The sequence below is a fragment of the Lemur catta genome, chromosome 6 (genome assembly GCF_020740605.2).
Source record: "Lemur catta isolate mLemCat1 chromosome 6, mLemCat1.pri, whole genome shotgun sequence".
In the NCBI taxonomy this organism is placed as follows: domain Eukaryota; kingdom Metazoa; phylum Chordata; class Mammalia; order Primates; family Lemuridae; genus Lemur; species Lemur catta.
In genome coordinates, this window is record NC_059133.1 from 47,510,513 (window position 1) to 47,531,301 (window position 20,789).

The 20,789-nt window shown below is 36.6% G+C and overlaps 1 protein-coding gene across 2 annotated transcripts in view; it reads right to left on the minus strand.

Moving 5' to 3' along the window:
- The window catches only part of TBK1 (TANK binding kinase 1), a 40,684-nt gene that overhangs the window by 16,032 nt on the left and 3,863 nt on the right, over positions 1-20,789 (minus strand). For both annotated transcript variants that reach the window (XM_045553439.1, XM_045553440.1), the window contains exons 3-8: positions 17,498-17,638; positions 15,304-15,433; positions 11,483-11,664; positions 7,743-7,903; positions 4,948-5,058; positions 1,542-1,721 (exon numbers count right to left, since the gene is read on the minus strand). In XM_045553439.1, the coding sequence (XP_045409395.1) occupies positions 1,542-1,721; positions 4,948-5,058; positions 7,743-7,903; positions 11,483-11,664; positions 15,304-15,433; positions 17,498-17,638 (905 nt within the window). The remainder of the gene's footprint in view (positions 1-1,541; positions 1,722-4,947; positions 5,059-7,742; positions 7,904-11,482; positions 11,665-15,303; positions 15,434-17,497; positions 17,639-20,789) is intronic.

Sequence of the window (20,789 nt, forward strand, 5' to 3'; positions counted from 1 at the left end):
CTAAAACATTTTATCTCATTGATTTTGTTCCTTAATTACTAATAAAAGTCTCTTTTATTGAGTTTTATGAAGCATCAAAAATGCTATTTGAATTTGGTCAAAACACAAACTAAGGCACATAGCATGGGTATAATGCTTTTTCCCCTTCATTTTAAAAAACACCTTGAGATCACTGTAGATTCACATGCAGTTCTAAGAAATAATACAGAGAGATTCCATATATCCTTCATCCAGTTTCCCCCAATGGTAACATCTTGCATATAGTAAAATATCACAACCAGGATACTAACATTGATACCTAACTTCCTCAGATTTCCCCAGTTTTACATGCAAAAGTATATGTATATGTGTATATGTACAGTCATGTGCTGCTTAATGATGGGGATATGTTCTGAGAAATGCATCATTAGGCGATTTTATTATTGTATAAACATCATAGAATGTACTTTCACAAACCTAGATGGTACAGTCTACACTTCGGCTATATGGTATCAAGCCTATTGCTCCTAGGCCACAAACCCGCATAGTATGTTACTGTACTGAATACTGTGGGCAATTATAACACAGTGGTACGTATTTGTGTATCTAAACATAGAATTAGTACAGTAAATATACAGTATTATAATCTTACAGGATCACCCTCATATACATGGTCAGTCGTTGACCAAAATGTCATTATGTGGTACGAGACTATATTTATACGCAGTTTTATCACATTGGTAGATTTTTAAAAATCACATGGGTATCATGTCTTTTTGTTTATATAAAACAAACATTGATTATTTTCCCAGCACCGACTTTATGCCACAAATGCAAATAACTATGCTATCTATATTTAATATTTAGGCTTTAATATTTTTAAAATGACAGGACAGTATTCTTAAAACCTAGCTCATTTATTAGTAGATGCCATCTGTGGTTATGTGATTATATAATTTAAAAGACAGCACAGAAATGAAAGTAGTCTTGTAAAACTTGCAGTTGAAGAACAAGCTAATTTACCTGTAAATTTTAGAAAATTAGAAAACCAATCCATTTAATCCAAAGAAAGGGAATTTACTAAGCACTTAAACATAACTTTTTTTTTTTTCTCTAGAGACAGAGTCTCATTCTGTTGCCCAGGCTAGAAAGCAGTGACTTCATCATAGCTCATTGCTACCTCAAACTCCTGGGCTCAAGACGCCTCAGCCTCCCGAGTAGCTGGAACTAGAGGCATGCACCACATACCCGGCTACTTTTTCTATTTTTTATAAAGAACAGGGTCTCCTTCTTGCTCAGGCTGGTCTTGAACTCTTGGCCTCAAGCTATCCTTCTACTTCAGCCTCCCAAAGTGCTAGGATTACAGGTGTGAGGCACTGCACCCAGCCCCTTTACATTATTATTAAGATATTATGTCGTTCTTTAATGAGGTAATTTTCTAAGTGGGAAGTGGGTGCCTTTGGTGAAGCTGAGGTATCTTTTCTAATTCCTCTAATTTAGGAAAATATTTAATATATAACACAATATGTTGATGTAAGAAGAAAATACAAATAGGTACTTACGTATTATAGCTATGAATATAAATCTTATGAGCTGTCATTTGTTGCAGTGAAAAAACATGAATTATCATTCGGTGAAGTATATCACTAGTTTCTGCAAAAAACTGGTCAAAACCCCAACATTTTTCCTGATCTGCTTCAAGGATATTTGCAAGAACAGGGGTAAGTAGAACCTGAAGACCCCTAAAATAGTATTGAAAAAAATTAGTTGGAGAGTGAATATGTTATGTTTTGTCCATGTACAAAATCATATTTACCAACAAATCAAAGGAACCACTATTATTGTTAGATTAATTTTTAAAAAATTAAAATTCATCAACTTTTCAGAAAGCCAGATAACCTTCATCTAATATCACTTGTCAATGAATCAAGGACTATGACATTTTTATGTTAACTTATCTTTTACTGATTATTTTCTTTGATTCTCTCCTTTCCAAGTTTCCTCACTTTTCCAAACACATCATAATATTGTATACTCATGGCTATCCAGGTGAGATCAGTTGATTGGAACCAGATGGTCATGAAGGTAAGGCGGGGTCCCGTTGTGTTCCCCAGGCTGGAGTGCAGTGGCTCCCTCACGGGCACCATCACAGCACTGTGGCCTTGGACTTCTGGACTCCAGGGATCCTCCTGCTTCAGCCTCCAGAATAGCTGGGACCACAGGCATGTGCCATTGTGCCTAACTTTAATGTCCTTTAAATATAGTCCTTAATATATAATTTTATACGTCAAATTTATATGCCTTTGGTAGTATGCTTCACTTGATCTTGGCCAAAAGGCCAAGAAGCACTGTAGTATAGTTCTTTAGGAAGTAAAATTACTATAATAATCTAACAATTAAAAAGGTTACATACTTTTTAAAAACATGAGTGGAAGGACTTTTATTCTTTACAGCTTTCATAAAGCCTGTTCAAATAGACTCCTAATTATGGAAGTTCAAATAGTCTTCAAAATATACATTTGGCTATGTGACAGACACTGGAATAACTGCTTGTCTTTTAACAGTTTTTAAAGTATATGGTGGATATTTTTTATTTTTGCCTAACAGGTGTTCATTCTCCCACTTTTTGTAAGAGTCTCCAAACCTCTCCACTCTCTTACCACCACTCCCTGTGCACACAGATGGACATGAGAGCCAAGTTTGGTTATCATGATTACCTGGGGGTAGCATAAGTTAGTTCATGAGAATCAACCCAGAAAATCTTTGCTAAAACAATTGGGGAAAAAAGTCTTTCTTACCACTAGGCTTTCAAAGCTGGGAGAATGTTACTCTTGGAATGCCAGCAGCCATCTTGTGGCTGCCAGGAAAAAGTCTGACTGAGAGTGAAGAAAAATCAGAGAAAAACAGATCTGCACAATGGAAAGAGAACAAGTCTTGACGACACAGTCTCAGTGCAAGGATTCACCTGGGCTTTAAGTCATATACACATGTGAACTTTTAATTACAAGGTCAATCTATTTACTTTTTCATTTAAACCAGCTGGATTAGGTTTCTCTCACTTGCTGCCCAGTCTTGACTAACACATACAAGAAAAGTTTTTTTTGCAGCCCATTTTATATAGATATAGATATGCAGATATAGATATTTTAAGAGTTGGGTCTCATTAAGTCGCACAGGCATGCTCATAGCATGCTGCCTTGAGCTCCTGGGTTCAAGTGATCCTCCCACCTCAGCCTCTGGGATAGCTGGGACTACAGGCACGCACCACCGTGCCTGGCATCATTACAATTTTAGTGATTGTTTTCATTGCTGACTTACAGTACCTTAAGTCCTTACTATTTAAAACAAAAAAATTATATGATATACTTTCTGGCACCTAACCATTTTTTATCAAAGAATTTACAACTTGGTATGCTATAGACTGATTAGATAGATAAGGCCTGTTACCCTCCAGAAATATGCTGTAGTTCAGATCATCAGGTATTATTGATTCTGAGTTTCAGCAATATGATTATTAATGAGCAAGTGTTCATTTCCTGATTTCCTTACATTTTATCAGTTTTGCCTGAAATTCCCAAAGGGGGTATTTCCTAAATCAAAATTTAACACAAATCACTATAATAATCTTAAATTTCTCCTCTCCAATACAATCTTAGTAATCTAGTTGCATGATGCATTTTATTCTGGAAACTTTTTTTAAAAACATCACACACACAAAAAACTGTTAGAACAGTGGTTTTTGCAGTAATAGAACTCTTGGTTTAAATGAATTTTCATAGAATCCAATATATAAAATGATAAAGTGGTATTTTTTTTTGAGACAGTCTTATTCTGTTGCCTGGGCTAGAGTGCCATGGCATCAACCTAGCTCACAGCAACCTCAAACTCCTGCGCTCAAGCAATCCTTCTGCCTCAGCCTCCCAAGTAGCTGGGACTACAGGCATGCACCACCATGCCCGGCTAATTTTCTCTCTATATATTTTTAGTTGTCCAGATCATTTCTTTCTATTTTTAGTAGAGACAGGGTCTCGCTCTTGCTCAGGCTGGTCTCGAACTCCTGAGCTCAAACGATCCACCCGCCTCAGCCTCCCAGAGTGCTAGGATTACAGGAGTGAGCCACTGCGCCTGGCTGATAAAGTGGTATTTTATTAGCTTGCTTTATATATTTATGTATTTATATGTTGAAAATAATACAAAAACACTCACAACTTATAACAGGTGCTAAGCCAATACCTCATAACTTATGTCCACTTGTGGATTATATAGCTATCATACTTGGGAAAAATAGAAGTTCATTTAGTAATCACAAATCCTACATATTGATGACTGTCTTGGCTTTATTTCCAGAGTGAAATCTAAAATAATTTACTTTCTACTTTTAATTTCTTATACCTTAATTCTTTCTTTGTGATGACAGGATTCTTATCTGACAATATAATTTTTTTGAGTTCTGGCTGCTAAATTAATCAAGACCCACATGAACATTTGAAATGCTGGAAAAAGTACTAGAAAACTACTATTTCTCACCTTTTGGATAATTTGAATATTTTTTAAAAATGAGGATAACATTAAACTTCTTTAGTGTCTGTTTTTTACAGCTCCAATTGAGAAATTTATTCTTATCTAAGCTAGTTTTTGTGGTCCATCAATATGGAGGTTATTATAAAAGATACCAAGGTCCTGAGTGTGGGATCCCCACACTGGGAGAATTCCAAGACCAGTGATTAGCAATCTCAAAAATAAATGCCCTGTGCCCTAAAAGAGATCTGGGGAAATTAGTTATATAGCTCAGAATAAATCTTTTCATCACCACAAAGGCAAAAATCACATATCAAAGCATATGCTTTAACAAAATCTAGTTAAAATAAAATCAAACTACACTTTAGTATTTGAGTATCTGTGATTTCAGGCAACAAAGATTTCAAACACCACATGGCAAAAGATGAGAATCAGGTATGCGATACTTACCGAGAAAGACTGCAAGAAACAGGCATGTCTCCACTCCAGTCAATTGGTCCATTTTCTGCTTTCTGTACTCCAGATATTGCACCAGAAGGCTTTCCAGTAATTATTTTATACCTTGGGAGGAATAAAAGCAGAATAAAATAAGCAGTTTATTTTGCGTGGCTTATTAACAGGCTTTGCAAAAATATTTCCTCAATGGCACCTACGATTATCTACTAGACGAAAGTTTGTGATTGATGTTCACAGGATCCATAAAACAATCAAAATACTCTGAATCTGACTGACTGAAGTAGAACAGTGGTGGTACGATTATTTTATATATGTCATAATTAATTTTCATTTGGGATCTCAGAGTGCCTTATAACAGTATCTTGATGTTCAGAACAAAAATATTAATTTTCCATCTGAAAAAATCGAGCAAACACAAAATAAGTTATGTCACAGAATGTTTCTAGACCATGAAGAAAAGCATCTAACTCCTCTTACCCATATTATCCAAAGGCACAACTGGACTACAAAATTTCTACAGAAGGAACAGATACCATTATTTAAAAAAAAAAAACAAAACTGTATACAACTATACAGAACACAGTATCAGAAAGTCTTTGAATATTGAAAAAATATATACACATATAGGAATAGAGGCAAGTACCAAAATTATAATATAAGCCAAATTTAACTTGATTTCCGATGAAGATGATAAAGATGAACTGAAGATAAAAAGAGATGAGGAAGTAAAAGAATACTACAGTGATACAGCAAGTCAATGAAAGCAGCCTTTTAGGTTTTGGCACCTTCCTAAACAAAACCTAAACGTAGGAGAGAAATAAGAGAGAGCTTCATGCCTTCAAGAATACTTTCACCCACATGAAAATGTAAGACATAACACAGCAGAATCTTACATAAGCTTATAGATATTATTTCTGGCAGAATTTTTGTTTAATGTTTAAATAAATGTGCTCTAAGCAAATCAATATATTTTTTTAAAAGGTAGAACAAACCAGTATGACTGGTTTAGACTGCTGCTTCCTCAGCGGAGGCAGCCAGGATTTCTGCCTTTTTCAAACAAAAGAAAATGTGAAACAATATGACACATTCATGTGGGAAGGACTGACTAAGGAGAACAAGTAGAGATATGTGAGATCAATGCATAAGAGAAGTAAATAGAATAAATGGTAAAATTCTTAAGGGAATGCTTACAAATTCTTGAAAAAATTTAACAAATTTTGATAAGATTCACATATAAACACATTCAGAAGATGCAAATGAGATGCTGAGGGATCAACACTGCTATAATGTGAGATGAATGTATCATTCATAGTGAAGTGGGACAGTAGTTATTACTACTTCAAGTACCTCTGAACATTCTTTAGCATCACTGTTCATAAGTTGAGTTTCTGTGCAAATAAAATAATAAATTCTTCTAATGGCATATCTGCCCATATGTGGGTATATCTGTCTACATATATCTGATACAAAATCATCAGATATTCCCAGTTGCTTATGAGTCATGTTTCCTTTATTAGGGAACATCACCACTTTGATTTACTCCATTTTGGGGGCAGCAAGAAATGCTGATACCACTTTAAAACATACCTATGATAATACAGCAGCTTTTGTTAATGATGAAATTTCATTAAAGGGGCACTGCTGTAAAGCAGGCTTAACATGATGCTATACTCAAATCATCAGTATAGTTAAACAATGTCTTCTTCCTGTGATGGGTACATTATCCTTGCTGGAAAACATTTTGATACCTAAAGCAAAAGCCATTGTATCATCTGAATTGTTTTACTTCCTCAAATGGACACAAACACACACACAAACACACACACACACACACACATCTCCCTCAATTTTCTGAGATAAGATTGGATAATGACTATTTTTACAGTTGTGATTATTACTTTAAGTCATGTTTGCTTATAAAAGGTAGGGTCACATATATAAAGGTATGAGAAATATGTTAAGACCTAAAATAATGGTTGGACAGGTTAGGCTGTCAGTAAGCTGTTGTCCCAAACCAGTCAGCAAATTAAACATTCAGCACCTCATAGTTTTATGTGTACATAGGTTGGCTGCTTCTCATGAAGCAAGGTCATTTACTAACTTCTTTTAAAATCAAAAGTGTGGTCAATGTATGGATAACTTTCATAATACATTTCAGATCTAGAAGTCCATCTCTCTTTTCCTTGGTTTTACAGTAAGTTATTTTATACACAGCAATTATTTTCTAATAATTATGGCAGTACATAAATACTTCTACTATACAAGTAAACTAAATTCAGTCTCTGGTCTGAATTTGCAACACTAGAAAAAGAATTTAATGTTACATTACTGCCAAAATGTTATTTTTAAAATGATAAAAAACTCAGATCAGTCAGGGTAAGACTTATATTTCTTTTATATCTGGTAATGGTTCTAGTACTCCACAGAATTATATTATTTTTTTGTATGGAGGAAAAATGCTAACAAGTACACAAAGGAAATAGTGTGCTGAAATAAAATCCAGAAAGCAGTATATTTTTAGTGATGGACTAAAGACTGGATACCATTTACTTTGTATGTAGGATATTTAAATACCTTTACTATTTAAATTTTCCATTAAGGAATTTTCCATTTCCTTAAATTATGACTATACACTTTTATAAGGCTGCATAAAAACCAGATATCTTAAAATATCAGAAATGATTGCTAAACTAACTTTTATCAGTGTACAACACTAACATATGATGAAATAAAATAAGAGAGATACATTTCAAAATTTATTTCTAGTTTTAGATGGAGAAACCACTTACATCACTTCTTTATTCCTCCGAGGCCCTTCGAAGGGTCTAAATGGTAGTGATCCAGTGGCTGCGTGGTAAAACGTTACCCCAATGCTCCAAAGATCAACTGTTGCTCCATATTTCTTCTGATGATCTTTTCTTAGCACTGCTCTCTCATACATATCAGGATGCTAAGATTAAAAAAAAAGGATGAAAAGACTATGAACTTATGACCCATTTTAAGACACTGCACAAATAGGTACTAATAATGCTTGGATATTCCATTGTGGTTTCCTAATAATTTTACTTTCCCAACTGGAAAAGACTATCTCCCATCTTCCCGTCTATCCTCAAACCTCCAACACCACCTCCTCTGACCCTCAATTTTGATATCTTTACTTCACATTTCAGTGAGGAAACGGAGGCAATCAGATCACCTCTCCTTTACGCCCTTTACCAAATACCGACCTACCTGAATTGTGTCCATCTTCCAGGCCTACACTCCAGTCACAATGGAACTGCTACTACAAAAAGTCAACTTTTCCATTTGTGCTGTGGAGCCCATCACATCCTCTCACCAATTCCAGAAATCAGTGCTTGCAATTATCCCACTTATTTTATGCATCAATTTTCCCCCTCCCCCACGCCCTTCAATCATTCCTTTCTGCTTACTGAACATGCTTTAGTATCTCCCATTTAAAAGAAACCCAAAATTGACCCCACAAGCCCTTTCAGCAATCACTCAATTCTCTGCTCCTCATCATAGCCAAACTCCTCAAAACAGCTATCCACGCTCACAGCTGCCTTACTTCCTCATCTCCCATTCAGGCCTGTTGCATTAAATATGATTTACATGCTTTAACTTTCAAAACAGGAGACACTACATCAGAATTGCTGAGAACAGATGGATCTTCTAAGAAATAATTTAGGTGCTTACAAATCCAGACAGATTCTGATGGACATTTAGCTCTGCAGAGAATAAGCAGTGGTCACACACACTTAGCCTCCTGACATCTGTCTTAATGAAGTTATGCACTGGCAACGTGAAGATTCCTGGAAGAGGCTGGGCATGGTGGCTCACACCTGTAATCCTAGCACTTTGGGATGCAGAGACGGGAGAATTGCTTGAGGCCAGGAGTTTGAGACCAGCCTGAGCAAGAGCGAGCTCTGTCTCTACAAAAAATAGAAAAATTATCTGGGCATGGTGGCACGCGCCTGTAGTCCCAGCTACTTGGGAGGCTGAGGCAGGAGGATTGCTAAGTTTAAGGCTGCAGTGAGCTATGATGACACCACTGCACTCTAGCCTGGGCATCTGAGCAAGACCCTATCTCAAAAAAAAAAAAAAAGATTCTCGGAAGGTAAAGCTTCAAGAATGTACCAAAAGGGAGTCACCACCTAAATAAACCCAAATCAGAACAATCCTTTATGATATTGTGAGATTCGGCTATGGCCTAGGGATCTGGGACCCAGTGCAGGTAACACTGCTGATAGGGGCTTCTAAATGATGCAGTCTATGGATGTAACTCCCAAAGGGTCACAATTTCTGATTTTTGGGGGGTGGGGGTGAAAGGAAAACTCTTTTGGGAAGAGTCATTTTAATAAGAAATTAGAAATGGAAATAAGCATAAGACCTAGGCTTTGAAGTGAGTGTCCAAACATAGGCCTACCAGACTATTGTTCAAAGAAGCAATAGCACAACTTTTGACCTAGCAGTTGGTATTAAGTGTATACATGGTGCTGTGAATAGGCCAAGAGTATGTGGACATGCCTGTTATCTTCTGGAATAAGGCTGCCAACCTGGGAAGAAGAGATACAGCAATTCTAGAAACGGACAAAGGGGGACCACCTCAATATACTGCCTAACTGGTACAGTTGGAAGCTATTCCCCAGGGAGTGACTGAACATGGTGACTTGACACATGATGGTCTAACACATTTGTGCCCACTGGCTCTCTCTTGAATGTGCCACTTGTGCTTGTGTAGGGCTTCGTATTACTTACTGCATCTGGAATAGGAGTGTAAGGATAAAGTACTCCAGAGTTTTCAGGATTATATTACTGAAATGATACTCATCATATTAAAAATGGTAGAAGAAAGAATGTTGTTTTCTTTGAACTTCAACGAACAAAAAAGAGAGGATTTAATCTGGCTTGGGAATTCCTAGGAACTTCAAAATGAGAGAGGTTTTCATTTATATATGGAATACTTCTAGATTGCTGAGCTTTAGACTATTTTATCTCATTTTATAACTTCTAGTACACTGTATTTAAAAACAGGAATGTCTGCCTGGCTAGCTCAGTCAGTAGGGCATGAGACTCTTAAAAACAGGGCTAAGCATACTCTAAAATACTAAATAAATAGATAAGAGTTAAATTTCAGCCTAAAGCACATTATGGACTCAGAGTTAGTTAATTTTTTTGAGACAGGGTCTCACTCTGTTAGCCTAAGCTGGAATGCAATGGCACGACCGTAGCTCACTACAGCCTCAAACTCTTGGGCTCAAGTGATCTTCCCACCTTAGCCTCCCAAGTAGCTAGGAATACAGGTGTGCACCACCACACCTGGCTAATTTTTCTTATTTTTGTAGAGACAGGGGTCTCACTGTGTTGCTCAGGCTGGTCTTGAACTCCTGGCCTCAAATGATCCTCCTGCCTTGGCCTCCCAAAGTGCTAGGATTACAGGTGTAAGCCACTGTGCCTGGCTATTTATTTAATGTTTTGCTCTTCCCAGTTTAAAAATCTATTACAGTCAAAAGCTAAACTGTGGTCCTAGGAGGTTACAAGAAAGATTAACAGTTATTATTGGAGGAACAGCCTCATGAAGGCTGGTATAGGACTGCTTGTCTGTTTGTTATTGAGAGACGTCTTGCAGTATATGACAGTTCTGAATAATCATCTTCCCACATCCTGAATGACATTGAATATTCTGCCATATACTTGTACAGGTGAGAAATCTGTTTCTAACTCCATTTTACATATAACAAAGTATTTTTGTACAGTTTTTCCAAGAATGTAAATATATTTAAATCTGCTTTATTTAGTTAGAAACTTTACCAAGAACCATTCCCTACTTTGGGAAATCATATCAATGACAGTACCACCACTTGTGATGTGTGATTCACTAATATAATGTGCAAGTTATCACTACACTTGTATTCAAGATGATAGTATGTATAGGTGCAAGCATAAATGACTACTTAATTTGTTTGCTGGTAAAGTTGTTCCTAAACTTTTACATATTAAATACTTATTATAAGATATTTTCCTTTACATTATTATTATTATTTTGAGACAGGGTCTTGCTCAGTTGCCCAGGCTGGAGTGCAGTGGTGTCATAGCTCACTGCAACCTCAAGCTCCTGGGCTTCGGTGATCCTCCTGCCTCATCCTCTGCAGTAGCTGGGATTACTGGCATGTGCCACCACGCTAATTTTTCTACTTTTTGTAGAAATGAGGTCTCACTATGTTACTCAGACCGGTCTTGAACTCCTGGCCTCAAGTGATTTTCCTGCCTCAGCCTCCCCAAATGCTGGAATTACAGACGTGACCCCTGAGCCCATACTCTTCCAAGAATTTTTAACAAACAACTCATAGCACCCTTAGAAACCAATACCTAATTCCCTTGTTACACACCATATTTATTAGAATAGAAAATTTAACTTTTGTCATAAAAATAATGACATTTTATAGATAGCGAGCTGGTTGACCAATTACCCAATTATATTTGCAATGTATCAAGCTTCCTTAAATGAAATTACTGATGCATGACTTACCAAATACTCTTCTGTGCCATACAGAGAGACAAACTGCTCATCATCTTCTAATTCTCTAGCTGCACCAAAATCTGTGAGTTTGTACACAGACTGTCCATCCTCCCCTATAACTCGCATGATATTTCCTGGCTTGATATCACGGTGCACTATGCCATTCTCTCGGAGATGATTCATTCCACCCACTTCAAAAATAAATATAAAATAAGAAATCATGATGTAGGTATTGATGTGTATGTGTGCGCACTCAAATTCATTGATATAATACATGATATTCACTCAAGTTTTTTCATAATTTTGTTCAAAGTCATTTTGCTCAAAGAAGTAATAGATGATACATATATAATTTATATCTCATGTTTCAGTTATAAGGAGTTTTAGGATGATAAAAATTGATATAATCTAATGATCTCTAAAATCTAAAATTTAAATCTTAAATCTCTCTTAAATACTATTATGAAAATGTAACAAAATGGTCTTAAGCACATGGTTTCTTGAATTACTTTTGGTTCTATATGTGTGGGCAATCTGTGTAAGAATGATAGATTCCCAAGGAAGACAGCAATCTTTCATCATAGTTACACATTTCTTTATCTTGGGAAAAAAATTCCATAAAAAGTTAAACTGGACTCAATATTAAGGTCATTAAATATGAAATGTCTGATTTCACATTATCAGACGTTTAGTTAGAATTAAACTCGGAAGTTTAGTTTATCTCAAACACAAAGCAGTACAATTAATCAAAGTATGCACCTAAACTATCAACAGTTTTGCCTTTTTTTTTTTTTTTTTTTGAGACAGAGTCTCACTCTGTTGCCCAGGCTAGAGTGCCGTGGCATCAGCCTAGCTCACAGCAACCTCAAACTCCTGGGCTCAAGCAATCTTTCTGCCTCAGTCTCCTGAGTAGCTGGGACTATAGGCATGTACTACCATGCCCAGCTAATTTTTTCTATATATTTTTAGTTGTCCAGCTAACTTCTTTCTATTGTTAGTAGAGACAGGGTCTCGCTCTTGCTCAGGCTGGTCTCAAACTCCTGAGCTCAAATGATCCGCCCGCCTTGGTCTCCCAAGTGCTAGGATTACAGGCATGAGCCACTGCGCCTGGCCCAGTTTTGCCATCTTAACAGTAACTTGTTTATGCCAGCAGCGAAGAAGCCTGGAGAGCGAGTGGCGATGAAATCGTGAAAGGCATTTCCACAGCTTGTTGAGAATTGAATATTTTTCCTTGCAAGAAATGGTCCAAAGCCTGGAAGAAGTGGTAGTCAGTTGGTGCAAGGTCTGGTGAATACAGTGGATGACAGAGAGTTTCCAAGTCCAGCCTCTATAGTTTGAGCAGCATTGTTTGTACGACATGTGGTGGAGCATTGTCTTGCAAGTGGATGGGCCCGTCTCAGCTGCTTAATCGCAAGCATACTCATCATTTTGTCCAACTGGTTGCAGTAGACATCCGCTGTAATCAATTCACCAGGTTTCATGAAGCTGTAGTGGAAAATACCAGTCCTGGACCACCAAACAGAAACCATTAGCTTTTTTTGATGAATATTCAGTTTTGGACTGTGTTTCAGCACTTCATCTTTATCCAACCATTGTGCTGAACGGTTGTGACTGTCAAAAAGAATCCATTTTTCATCACACATAACACTATGGTGTAGAAATGGTTCGCCTTTATGTCACGACAAGAAATAAAGGCAGGCTTCGAGATGATTTCTCTTCTGATGCTTGTTCAATTCCTGTGGAACCCATCTATCCAGCTTCTTTACCTTGCCAATTTGTTTCAAATGGTCCAATACTGTTGCAATAGTAATGCCAAACGTTGCTGCTAATTCACGTATAGGTTGAGATGCATTTGCTTCCACTATAGCTTTCAGCTCATCATTATCCACCTTGGTCTCAGGTCGCCCACATGGCTCATTTTCAAGGTTAAAATCACCAGAATGGAACTTCTCAAACCATCGACATACTGTGGATTGATTAGCCACATCCTTCCCAAACACTTCATTGATATTTCGAGCTGTCTGTGCCTCACTGGTTCCACGACAGAACTCATATTTGAAAATAACATGAATTTTTGACTTATCCATGGTTTCACTAAAATTGCTCTAAAAAAAACTTTGAAAGATAATCACAAGCCAAACCATGTGTTTGAAAGAATAAGGATGTACCTTCACAATAAAAATAAAACAAGAAGTGTCAAAGTGAAATGTCAGAGATATCAACTGTCAAACTTAGTACTTAAGAAAACCAGACATTTCATATTTAATAACCTAATACCCTAATATATATATATATATATATATAAAAACAGAAAGAGGGCAAAGTGTCTTGTTTCCATAAAAATGTATTTCTCATATGCTTAGTATTACTCCAAAAGCCCATTTTTCTTTTTCTTCAAGGGCAAAGTGGTAAAATTGCTGAAATTAAGTAGTTTTGGCCCAATGACAGGCAGTGTCACAGAGTGATATAATTTGAAACATTTGTTTGATTGATCAATGTTTAAGTTCAAACCGTGAAAAAAGTTTAGAGATATCAATGTAGAATTATTAAAACTCAGGACTACCAATATACTTAGGAAGTCATCAATTATCTATAATTTTTATTTGATTAAGCAGACTGTAGCATACTATTAATTCTGTTTTTCTCTCATTTTATCCTCACCTCAGTAATCTCCTCTACTTCTAGTGTCAAGTTCAAGATTTCCCACTAACCTTATACCTTCCTTATCACTGGGCTTTTTCTACTCCTCAAATACTTGATTCATTTCTTTCCAAGAAAATATTTCCTTTGATTGTCATGTATTTTTAAAAAAATAACAGGTTTATTGAGATATAAATCACACATTCCTCTTTTTAAAATGTACAATTCGGTAATTTTTAGTATAGTCAGACTTGTACAAGTATCACCACTAATTTCAGAACATTTCATCATGCCAGAGAGAAATCCCACACCCATTAGCAATCACTCCCCAACTCCATCTTCCCCTAAACCCTCAACAACCACTAACCTGTTTTCTGTCTCTATGGATTTGCCTATTCTGGATATTTCATACAAATGGAATTATATAATATTGCCTTTTATGTCTGGCTTCTTTCACTTAGTATTATGCTGTCAAGGTTCATCCATGTTGTAGCACATATTACTACTTAATTTCTTTTGTATGAACAAGTAACATTCCATTGTATGGATATACCATATTTTTGTTTATTTATCAGGTAATGGGACATTTGGGCTGTTTCCATTTTTGGTTACTATGAATAATACTGCTGAGAACACTGGAATACAAGTATTTGTGTGGATACATTTTTAATTCTTGTGGATTAAAAGAATTGCTAGGTCATACATAATTTTATATTTAAACTTCTGAGGAACTGCCAACACTTGTTTTTGTTTGTCTTTCTGATTTAACCATCATAGAGGGTATGAAGCGGTATTTCATTGTGGTTTTGGTTAGCATTTACCTATTGACTAATAAGGTTGAACACCTTTTTATGTACTTCTTGGTCATTTGTACAACTTCTTTGATAAAATGTCTATTCAAATTTTTTGTCCCTTTTTGGCAATAAATTGGGTTATTTGTCTTTTTATGGTTGAGTTGTCTAGATAAAACATTTTCTCTCGTATTATGGGTTTTCACTTGACATCTTTTGAAACACAAAAGTTTTTAATGTTGATGAAATCTGATTTACCTAATTATCTATCTTTTTTGGCATTTGTGCTTTTGGTTCCATATTTAAGAAAGCATTGCATAAAGGTCTTCAGTTTGAATATAGGAAATTTATTTTCTTATTCTATGTTACCAAATTTTATATACATATAAACAAACATACCCACATCTCGCAAAACAATTAAAAATTCAGATTCTGGTAGTCCATAGGCATTAGATGGCTCTTCTAAAACAGTGTATAAACTCCCACATGGACAAAATTCCATAATAAGTACTTTATGTCTTGTTGTTGTCTGAAAAAAAATCACTGATTAGGAATCAACATAAAAAATATATTTTGATTATATGCTAGGACTTATCTGATTTCATTTAAATGTAGGATTTGCTACAATGATGTAGGCACTTTAATTGCTTCACTTGGGATTCAGTAAATATCTGTTGACTATATACATATAAGAATTAACATCTCCTAATTCCTATTAAGTGGATTTGGAAAGTTGGATTTGTTTTTGAAGACAAACCACAGTAAAAACTAGCTAAATTTGACTTATAAAATCATTGCTACAATGTTATAATGGTTCTGTTAAAATTATCTTTAATTTCTTATGCATAATAGTGCATTTAGGACAACAGCTCTTCTAACAAATCTCTTAAACAGTTAAAATTTTTCTTATGACAGCACTTTTACTTCAAGGAATGAAGTCCTATTTTTAAAAACAAAAGAAGAGCTGAGTGGTTCCTCTTAAATCAAAGTTCCAGTCTGCTTATTTGCATCTGAGCAGCTGATTTGTTTTAAACCATAATTTTTTTTTCTTGAGACAGTCCTGCTCTGTTGCCTGGGCTAGAGTGCAGTGTTGTCATCATAGCTAACTACACGTCCAACTCTTGGGCTCAAGCGATTCTCCTGCCTCAGCTTCCTGAGTAGCTGGGACTACAGCCATGTGCCACCACTCTCAGCTAATTAAAAAAATTTTTTTTTTCGAGATAGGAGTCTCACTATGTTGCTCAGGCTGGTCTTGAACTGGGCACAAGTGATCTTCCCACCTTAGCCTGAGTTGCTGGGATTAGCTGGGATTATAGGTGTGAGCCACCGCACCTGGCTCTGATGGGGTCTTTAGAACACGTCCTCTGACCTCCAGAGGAAACGGAGACTAAAGGAATTAGCCCAAATCTCTGGGAGGGGCTGCAGACTAAATGTCAGCCACGGAGGCAATAAGTGGTCAAGCCCCACTAAAAACCCTGGACACCAAAGGCGTGGGTGAGGTTCCACGATTGCCAATACTCTGGGTATACCATCATACATCAATGCCAGGATGGTAGGTAATGTGTTCCTGAGAATAAGGAAGCTCCAGGTATGGAACGCTCCCCATATTCTACCCTCTGTGTCTCTTCCTTTGGCTGGTTCTAATTTGTATTCTTATGCTATAATAAAACTGTACTTATCAGTATAGCGATTTCCTGAGGTCTGTGAGTCATTCTACATTCTAGCAAATTATCAAATCTGAGAGTGTCATGGGAAACCCCAAATTTGTAGCCAGCTGGTATGAAGTGAGGGCAGTCTTGTGGGACTGTTCTCTCTGTGGAGTCTGCCAAATTCCTTTGCAACTGGTATCAGAAGTCTTGTGCAGACATGGCAATCTGGAAGGCTGTACACTCTTAACCATGAGTTTGGCTGGCGTCAGGTAACTATCCATTGAGCATTCTAACTTATTCAACCATTCTTTATTATAAGCAGGGCACCAATTAACATCTTTATATATAAAACCATAATTTACATTTCTGATTGGTTTCTAAGAAATAATCACTAAAAATGAAATCACTAAGGACCATACCAAATTGTTTTTCAAAAGGATAATTTTATTGATTACTCATGTCTAAAGGGGTTAAAATAAATTTCTATTACCATTATTTCTAGATTATTTTTCCTAATATGACATTCTTACTTTTACTATTTCACCCTAAAATCAATTCTTTAATAATTGGACTTCATATCTTAATCTCTGGATTCCTAGGATTTCTATTATTTTACAACAGCTTCTTTGTATTATTTGACTTTCCCCTTTTATAATTATGCCAATTTAATTTCTGATAGCTTTTTTCTTTATAGTAATAACACTGGTAAACTATATTCTATACTGTTTTATTTCTTATACTACTTTTTCTGATTCCATTTTTATGATACTTTACTTCTGTTGTTATATTTATCCAAGAATCCTTTGGGATAGAATATTTGATTTATGAACCCAAATTTTCACCAGTTTTTTTTAACCTATTTTTAATATTATCTCCTGTATCTCCTTTATCACAATAACTACAATAGACATGATGACAAGATTAAATAAAGCATGACCACTTACCTCCTCTTCAATAGCAAATAATTTGACAATATTTTTGTGATTGAGTTTTTTTAACACTTCAAATTCTCTCATTTGAACATCCACTGGACGAAGAAAGCTTATATTATTAAACACTTTGATAGCAAATAAATCACCAGTTTTCTAAAAAACAAAAAGAAGAGAGCCATGTTTTATTTATTTATAATATTGTAAAGAGATAAAAAGGTGCCATTAGAACTAGCTATACCAATCTGTCTGTCTTTTTTTTTTTTTTTGAGACAGAGTCTCACTCTGTTGCCCAGGCTAGAGTGAGTGCCGTAGCATCAGCCTAGCTCATAGCAACCTCAAACTCCTGGGCTCAAGTGATCCTTCTGCCTCAGCCTCCCGAGTAGCTGGGACTACAGACATGTGCCACCATGCCCGGCTAATTTTTTTCTATATATATTTTTAGCTGTCCATATAATTTCTTTCTATTTTTAGTAGAGACGGGGTCTCGCTCTTGCTCAGGCTGGTCTCGAACTCCTGAGCTCCAACGATCCGCCCGCCTCGGCCTCCCAGAGTGCTAGGATTACAGGCATGAGCCACCGTGCCTACAATCTTTCTTAAAGAACACTATGCGTCTTTTAGGCATAGGTAATTTGTACTAGGACTCCTGACTTTTTTTAAAAGTTAAAATGAATCAATCAACTGCTCAATATTTTTCAAATTGTACATTTTAGAATTTGGAGAAGGCTATTTTCTTTCATATTATAAATAAAGCTTCATTATGATACACTAGTGGCAAAGATAGTCACACATTAGAAGATAAAAGTTATAATGGTATCAAAAGTGAAACCACCTCTTGGATAAGAAATAGAAAGTGAAACTCACAAAGGTTTCTCCAAGTCCTAAGAATTTTGAAATAATCAAAACAAGAACAGAGATAGAAATCTATACTTCACCTATGAAATTTTTATTAGAGTATCAGAGTAATGCAATTAACTTTTCAAAAATATTTTCTAGCTACCACAATGTGTGTGGGGGGCAGGGGAGCGGGAGTTGGAGAGTGGCTGGATTACACCACTGCTGCCTGGGTAAGTGTCTGCAACACCACCTAGACGACTAGGGCAGGTTGTGCCTTCACAGGCCATCTCTAGAGGATCAAAGGCATTTCCTCTTCTCTACCGATGTACCCGCAGCACCCCACTCTCACTCTTTCGTGGTCTATTGAAGTAGATCACACACAGAATTACAACACACAGCTATATGTAGTTAGGAGGGAATCTTAGATGTATAAAACACATGCTTAAATTTCAGGCAAACGTCACATTTGTATGTTCTTCATATTAACCTTTAAGACTTTTCTAGACCCCACAACTACCTTCCAATCGCTCCAATCAGCATGGGTCTCTCTGGTGGCCAATCCAGATTTTGAGTGTAGCCTTACTTTCTCCCCCATTTATCCAAGGTTGAACTTCCCCGGAGCAAATGGAAAATCATTTTTTCTCTTTAAACCTGGGGTTCAAGCACTCCCTGCCTAAAGACATTTAATGGCCTTCTGTCTGTCAGGACCTCTGTACTGTTCCTGCTTTGGAGGCCTCTCAATACCTTTCCACTCAAATTTACCACTTTGAGCCATTATCCTCCTCTCACCCCATCACAGAATGATCTTTTTCGTAAAATCATTTAATAGCTCCATAATCCCACCCCTTAAGATCACTAGAAGGCACCAGTTGTGTGTTCCCCCTCACCCTGGTCACACCAAATTCACAAATAGACATATATTCTTTCCAGAAGAAAATTAAAGAGGAAAAGAGCCAATGACCATTTTCAGATGTAGGGAAGGAAAACAATTTAAGTACAGTTCAATTCCACCATTTTTCCATTTGTTTAGCCAGGTAAAGACACTGGCAAATCTAAATATCACCCAACACAGAGATTTTTCATAAAGACACTTGTCTCAAACTCAGTCTAAAATAAGGAGAATCATAACAGAGAGGCAAGCATGGAAAATAATACAATGTTGCAATGTACCCACTGTGATCAAGGCCAGTATCTTCCAAATTTTTGTAGTCCACATCATACCAGTGATATTAATGGGATATGTGTGGGAATATATTTTCCCTTTATTCACCTTCACAGTCATCTGTCATTCACTGCCACTAATTCAAAGCATATACAGATAATATTTAGAGATCTACATATACACGTATATACATATGTGTAGTTCAACACATGATTTTCCCTTCAACTTTACCATGGTTATCACACACATATACACCCCCCCACCCCATGCACTTTAGTAGCTAAAAGCAATTTAATGAAAAAGAGATAGATTAAATAGGTAATATACTTTCAATAACAAAAAGAACCTGGTCATTCTAAGCAATAACATAAAGGGGCCAAAGGGTTAACATAATGGTTAAAAATCCTTTAAATAGTTAAGGGAAAGCAGGATTTTTTGGGGTACAGTCCTAAACACTTGAAATAGATGTCACTAAGAAAACCATGGTTTTGGCCGGGCATGGTGGCTCACGCCTGTAATCCTAGCCCTCTGGGAGGCTGAGGCGGGTGGATCGCTCGAGCTCAGGAGACCAGCCTGAGCGAGACTCCGTCTCTACTAAAAATAGAAAGAAATTATCTGGCCAACTAAAAATATATATAGAAAAAATTAGCCAGGCATGGTGGTGCATGCCTGTAGTCCCAGCTACTCGGGAGGCTGAGGCAGTAGGATCGCTTAAGCCCAGGAGTTTGAGGTTGCTGTGAGCTAGGCTGACGCCACGGCACTCACTCTAGCCTGGGCAACAGAGTGAGACTCTGTCTCAAAAAAAAAAAAAAAAAAAAGAAAACCATGGTTTCTGAGAAGACTGTTAAGGCACTAAATACTGAACTGGGCCTTGGCAATCTTTTAAGTCAATTCTTATACATCCCAAATTCTTATTTTAGGTTTCCTTACTATATTGTATAGAGTACATCTTTGTTCCTTTGAAGAACTTCAGGTTGTCTTAGGGTAGTTTAATCTGTCCTCATTCATTCATTAATTCTTTCATTCAACAAACATTTACAGAGTGCCTACCATATGCAGGCACTTACATGAAGGTCCCTGAGTATCTCAGTAAGGAAAGAAGACCAGAATATGTGAAATATCTACTAGTGCCAGGCACTTTAAATGTCTCATCCAATTTCTGTCACTACTGGCTACCTGTCATCCCATCAGTTTCCAATTTCCATCCTTTCTAATACCATCTTGCTACTCAACTTGCAACTCTTTATGTGCAGGGACTGCAGATTAGCTGCACTAGGTCCACCACAGTGCCTGATGCATACCAAGTGA